Below are 7,500 nucleotides of genomic sequence, written 5' to 3' on the forward strand. Positions count from 1 at the left end.
AGGGTTTAATGACTTTGCAGTGATTCCACTGCTTATCTGCATTAAAGGGCTTCAGTTCGGCTGTAGTGACAATAACAGCTGCTCGTGCAAACGTCACTCTGAACGCTCTTCACATTTACACTCATCTCTAACCGGCCCGGACACAGATTCAGACCTCCAAACGGGACCTAAAATGAACAAACAAGAGCGTTTCATCAGCAGCATGATTGACACTTTGGTGGTCGGGGTTAAACTTTGAGAACGTGCAAATCAGATTATCAGACATCGATCAGAAAGATGTTTCTCTTGAGGCAGAACATCTCGAAGCAACAGCATACGAGCAGCGAAGTCGCACCAAGAACCGCCGCACGAAAGTGCAACTCCGAGGACTCAAAGAGGCCGTTGCGTCGGAAGACGAGTTGCGTTGAAAATTTATCCTCTGTTGATCGGATTCGCAAACATGCAATCAGACACTTGGGCTACAGCACGCTCAGCCTGGCCATGAGAGGTCTGGAGGAGATGCCCGAGGAACTGTGGGAACTCCAAGAGCTCCAGAAGCTCAATCTCTCCTTAAACGCTCTGTCGCTTGTGCCATCAGGCCTCGGGAATCTGGAGAACCTGGTGGTTCTCAATCTGTGGGGGAACGAACTGGTCGAGCTCCCGCCTGAGATCGGACGGCTCGGGAATCTACGAGTGCTTTTCGCGCACAGGAACCAGTTAAACGAGGTCCCAGAGGAGCTTGGAGACTGCTCCAACCTTGAGGTCTTGAGTTTGGCCAATAATCAGATCAGCACGCTTCCCAATAGTCTGTCCAACATGCGTAAACTCGCCAAGCTCAACCTCAGCCACAACCGGATCCAGCTCATCCCGGCCTGCGTCTACAGCATGAAGAGCCTCGTGTTCTTACATCTGGCCAACAACCGACTGGAGAACCTCGCAGATAAGGTTGCTGAGAGCTTGATTAACACCTTTGTGTTGATTATTGTAATGCCTTCACTGCAAAAAATGCTTTTCTTACACAGTATTTTTGTCTTGTTTCCAGTCCAAATGTCTAAAAATTCTTAAATCAAGATGCATTTACTAAAGTAATAAAATGCCATGTCTTGTTTTCTGGAAGGGGAAAATCTAAATGAAGTGAGTTTTCGCTTTAAAAAAAAGTTTATCTGCCAATGGGGTGAGAAAAATAGACTTAATTCAAACGGAAACAAGAGTATTTTTCTCACCCCATTGGCAGATCATTTTAAGCAAAAACTCACTTTATTTACACCCCTTCATTTTAACTTACAAGGCTTTACTTGGGTTGGCACCTCAATACTCGTCCGAACGTTTAATTCCATATACTCCAACGCGTGACCTTCGTTCATCTGAAACTGGTCTTTAAACCGTTCCTTTAACTCGCTCACAATTGATGGGAGATAGGGCTTTTTCTTCAATAGCTCCAAAACTATGGAAATCTTTACCAATTGAGAGATAAGGCAAGCAAAATCTCTTAGCGTTTTTAAATCTTACCTTTTTTTAGAGTAGCTTTTAATCGAATTAAAACACGTTTTTCATTGTGCGTTATTTTATATGGTGTATTTTGTTGTTTTATTTGTTTCTGTAAAGTGCTTTGAGATAGAATATAGAAAATAAAGGTTATTATTATTATTATTCTAAGATCCAGGAGCTGGTGAACCTCAAGATCCTGATCGTGGAGCAGAACTCGCTCCACACACTTCCCAGGACACTGTGCCGTCTGACGGGCCTGGAGCTCCTGAACGTGGACTTCAACAATCTGCAGAGCGTTCCTGATGAGATGTACATGCTGAGACGCCTGGAGAAGCTCGCTTGCCATCCTCTGGATAAAGGCCTGCATATAATCCACAACCCACTGCTGAAGCCCATCAAAGAGGTTCTGCACGGAGGTCTGAAAGGCCTTTATAGCTACCTCAAACCTGCATGAAGATAAATGGTGACATTGGGGGATTACTAGGTTATGTTTTGCAAAACAAAAACTTTTCAGTTTTTCTGTAGTGATTTTCTTCCTCAGGTTTTCAGTGCAAATTTCTAAATATGCTTAATTTAAAGGAAAAACAAAAATATTCAACCTGATCTCACGGCAATTTGTACAAATTTTACGAGTTGCCCAGTTCTAATGAATTTGTACGAATGACCTACACCTGACCCCGCCCCTAAACCAACCCATCACGTGGGTTTTAGACAAATCATACGAATTAGCCACCTTTTACTCACTCGTACGAATTGGTCGTGAGATAGCGTTGGATTATTTTTATTGGCAGATATTGGTACCATTAATGAGGTTCTGCAAGGAGGTCTGAAAGGCCTTTATAGTTTCCTCAAACCTGCATGAAGATAAATGGTGAAATTGGGGGATTAGGTTATGGTTTGCAAAAAATATATACTTTTTCAGTTTTTATTGATTTTCATCCTCAGTTTTTCAGTGGAAATATCTTAACATGCTTAATTTAAAGGGAAAACAAGATTATTTCTATTGGCAGATATTGGTACCATTGAGGAGGTTCTGCAAAGAGGTCTGAAAGGCCTTTATAGCTACCTCAAACCTGCATGAAGATAAATGGTGAATCTGTTAGTCGAAGCGTCGCACACTGTAAGTACACTGTAAAAAAGTATAGATTACTGGGGTATTTTTTGCAAGAAAATACTTTTTCAGTCTTTCTATAGTGATTTTCTGCAGTTTTTCATTTCAAAGATCTAAACATTCTTAAATCAAGATGCATTTACTGGAGAAGCAAAATGAGTAAAATTAAGTGAGTATTTGCTTAAAACAAGAAAAGATATCAGTAAAATAAGCTTAATTTCAATGGAAAACAAGATTATTTTTATTGGCAGATATTGGTGCTCAGGCACCTATTGTATTCATTAGTGTTCTTCATCTTCCACTTTGGAGTCTAGAGAAGCCCATAGAGCTGTGAAATTTGGCACACTGATAGATGACAGTCTGACCATTAAACGCACCAATTTTGGAGTCTCTAACGCAATCTCTCTAGCGCCACCATCTGTTAAAAGCTGCATTCACGTTTATGCTAATAGCTTTTGAACCATAAGGGCTAGTAACACAATTCTTCCCCCTTCTGATTTTTTGCCTAAAGATGATTAAATTAAATCATATGACGTAATTTTCTGTCATGAAAAATGTCTTCAGACCATGTCAACACAAAAACCTGAATTCAAGTTAATTGGCAAACCGTTTTTGAAAAACTCGCTAACGAATTCTATGAAGAGCATGCCATAGTGGACGTGATATCTCTGATAGTTTCATAGTTTCAGCACAGTGCCACCTAGTGGGCAGGAGAAATGAAAAATGTATTTTTTTGCTTCTGAACAAAACTGGTCTCTTTCGATTCGGTGCAGAATACCGAGTCAAACGATACCCATATTGGCCATTTTGGGCGTCAGCCATTTTTAATCATGCATTGATAAAATGCAGCGTAAAATGCCATATTATATGAACACATTGGCGTATCATTAACTAAACTATGTCATAAGCACCATGCCCTGAATATACTGAAAAAGTTTCGAGACAGTGCCACCTTGTGGTCAAAATTTAAATTGATTAAATTTAAAATAATGCAAATAGCTTTTGATTAATTTGGCATATTGTAATGAAACTGGTCTTAATAGATTATTTGGGTCATGCCGAGTACATAGATACCAATATTGCCATAATCAGACCACATCAATTTGGTGTCAGCGCCACCTACTGGCCAGACGTAATAAGCAGTTATGTCACATTACAAGTGTCTTTACTCATTTTGCAGTTTTTTTGGAAAAACTCCCTTAATTTTGAGACATTTTTCATAAAATAACTTAATATCTTCAGTCATTTTTTTCTTCTTCTCCAGTAAATGAATCTTGATTTAAGAATGTTTAGATATTTGTGCTACACCAATTATTTTTCAGTGATGTCATATTATACGTGTGTTTTCATTGTTGTTGAAAATGACATTAAAAAATACTTTTAAATTTACTGTACAAAAGTTGATTTTTTTTATTCATGCAAATGTCACTTATTGTTTTACTGTTTGAAATAATAATAATAATGACACAGAGACATATTAATGTTGTCAAATGGAGTCAGAAAAATAACCTTGTTTTCCCTTTGAATTAAGATTATTTTTCTGAGTCCATTGGCAGATATTTGTTCTTGTTTTAAACACAAACTCACTTCATTCTCATACATTTTTTTACTTAATGTCTTCAGTCATTTTGCTTCTTCTCTAGTAAATGAATCTTGATTTATGAATGTTTAGATATTAGTGCTGGAGAACGAGACTGAAACACTGAGGAAGAACATCATTGCTGTGAGACGAGACTGTAAAAAAGACAATCTTAATTAGTTTTTATTGCGCTCTTGATTGAAGTCTCAGTCTGTCGTTCACTCATCAGCGCTATTCCTGACGTCTGTAAGCTTTCAGTCTTAGTCGCTGTGTTTCTAACCTTGCCTGTCACACACACACACACACACACACACACACACACACACACACACACACACACACACACACACACACACACACACACACACACACACACACACACACACACCATATAGTCATATAAGTTAGGGTGTGCACATTTATCCTACAGTTGTCACATTAAGGGATTACATTACTGTACTTTAAAATAAACCACACTTGCTTTGACCATTTGTTGTTTGATCCAATAACGTTAAAAATAAGTCCAAATACCGTTTTGGGACGGCTGTACTGTATTCGTGCACTGAAAAATGAATTGAAATGATTTGTTCAGTATAAAACAACATTACTTGAGAAGCAGAAAGATTGAGCCTTGGTCACATGATCCTTCAGAAATCACTCTAATATGATGATTTGCTTCATATTTTTGGAAACGGTGATAAACTTCAGTTCAAAAGTTAAAAAAAGAAATACTTTATATTCAGCTAAGATGCATTGATTAAAAGTGACAGTAAAAACATTTATAATGTTACAAAAGATTCTGTTTCAAGTAAATGCGGTTCTTTTGAACTTTCCATTCGTCAAAGAATCCTGACAGTTTCCACAAAAATATGAAGCTGTTTTCAACACTGATAATAATCATAACTGTTTCTTGATCATCAGATCATCATATTAGAGTGATTTCTGAAGGATCATGTGACACTGAAGACTGGAGTAATGATGTTTTGATCACAGGAATAAATTACACTTTACTATATATTCACATAGAAAACAGATGATTTACAGTACATTACATTTCACATTTTTTACTGCATTTTAGATCAAATAAACGCAGCTTTGGTGAGCAGAAGAGACTCTTTCAGTAAACCTTAATTAATAATTAATTTGTTTTATGCAGCATAAAGACACTTTTAGACAGTCATATTTTAACATTAATGCCTGTCGTCATAATATACAAATGTAAACACATAAACAGAGATGCTTCCACTTCTAAGTGTATTATTAACTAAATGCATTGTTATCATGGACTGTAAATACAACCAGAAATAAAATCTTTCATCTGTGAACAAAAACAACAACGGCAAAATAAAGAAATGCCATCAAACATCCAGATCTGCACGAGACACGCAGTGGTTATGTGTGATTTATGACAGGTTATTATTGACGAACTCTTGTGTTATGGCTCTTCATCACTCTTATGCTGACAGATGCTGTGGTGAATATGATCTGGACTGAGCCACGGTTATTATAAGCATGCTTGTCTACATTGTTTCCATAACCGCTGATTGTTGTTCCTGTCACAGAGATTGACTCGTCTCGAGAGGGGTTTTAATAGTCAGACTGCTTTAATTAAACAATAAACGCTTGCTTTTGATTGAAAAACATCCAGTGCTCAGTAAATGTGGTTATGATTAAAATAGCAGTAGGAAAACTTCAGCTGACACAGTTCTGATGAAGATAAAGCATTTACAGTGGGCTTGGAAAGCGCTTAAATCACACTTGAAAACATCGGAATATTATTCAATTCTTGCTCTTTTTTTCCTAACTTAGTTTTTTTTTTTTTTTTTTTTTTTTTTACAATGTCTACAGCAACATTGTGGTGTACAACAGTGCATACAAACCTAAAAAAATTTTTTAATAATTTTTAAAATATTTTTTTGTAATTTTCTAAAAAAATTACAATAAAATAAAAAAATAGAATAAATTGTATAATTTATATATACAATAGTGCCTACAGACCATAGAAATAAAATTAAAAATAAAATCTAAATAAATATAAAAATACAATGAAAAAATAAATATAGAATAAATTGGCCTACAAACCATATAAATAAATAAAAAAATAAATTAAATTAAATTAAAAATAAAAAATATAAAATTTTATTAAAATGAGATTAAATTAAGTAAAAATGTGTGTGCCATACATTAATTATAGTACTTTGTGGGAAAATGATATAATTTAATATATATTTACATACATATATCTAAAACATCTACATATATATCTTAAAAACACCTGAACGTTATTGCATTCTTGCTCTTTTTATTTTATTTGAACAATGTATATAGAAATTAAGAACAATTATGGTAAACAACAGTGCCAACAAAGCATAGAATATAAAAATAAATAATAAAAATAATAATAATTTAAAAAAAAAAAAAAAAAAAAAAAAAAAAAACAAGACCAGCAAAACAAACAAATAGAAATACATGTGTCATGTGTTAACTAAGATACTATGGAGGAAAATGGTAAATGTCTAATCTATATTTACATACATATATCTATAACTAATATAAGTTAGGGTGTGCTCATTTATCCTACAGTTGTCACATTAAGGGATTACATTACTTTAAAATAAACCACACTTGCTCTGACCATTTGTTGTTTGATCCAATAACGTTAAGATATTTAAAAGTGTGATTTATGTGTGCAAATAATGTTTTGGGACGACTGTACTGTATTCATGCACTGGAAAATGAATTGAAATGATTTTTGCAGTATAAAACAACACAAGATATGTAAATATAAATCAAATTCACCTCGCATAGAAAACATTTAGATATTTTTGCGTGTCCAAATAACCTTCTGTATATTCATGCACTGGAATTAAATCATTTTTTAAGAGACGAGCCAAATCGTATGGCATTATACCCATCTAATACTTCTTGATTTGAGAATTTTTAGTTATTTGGACTGGAAACAAGACAAAAATACTGAGTAAGACAATGTTTTTTTGCAGTGTGTTTGAGGAACAACAGCGCCCTCTATGGGCGAGACATCAGAAATACATCAGATAACTCTGATTGAGTTTGAGCTCAGACAGCAGAAGCGAGTCTGTCCGTTCTCGAGTCTCAACTTGACCCGTCCGTCATCATAGCCAAGGTCATTATGGCATATTTAATCAGTGCGACACGATAACAAAATATTAAACATGTCCGCCAATCAGCTAATCAAGTAATGATGCTGAGAGCTTTGAGGAAGGTCAGTGGAGTCGAGTCGAGTTAGCCTCAGGAAAGCTAATTAGCAGGACATATTTTAGGGATTCAATCAAGTTAATGTACGATGTGAACTCTTAAAGTCCCC

General features: G+C 35.5%; 1 protein-coding gene across 1 annotated transcript; it reads left to right on the plus strand.

The window, feature by feature from the left end:
• Positions 1-2: 2 nt before the first annotated feature.
• Positions 3-3,971, plus strand: LOC307162380 (uncharacterized protein). The gene is made up of 2 exons (XM_079877634.1): positions 3-924; positions 1,637-3,971. Exons 1-2 carry the CDS (start codon positions 277-279, stop codon positions 1,919-1,921), a joined length of 933 nt encoding a protein of 310 aa, XP_079733760.1. The 5' UTR covers positions 3-276; the 3' UTR covers positions 1,922-3,971.
• Positions 3,972-7,500: the final 3,529 nt, after the last annotated feature.

Source organism: Squalius cephalus, assembly GCF_949319135.1.
Source record: "Squalius cephalus genome assembly, chromosome: 7".
Lineage (NCBI taxonomy): Eukaryota > Metazoa > Chordata > Actinopteri > Cypriniformes > Leuciscidae > Squalius > Squalius cephalus.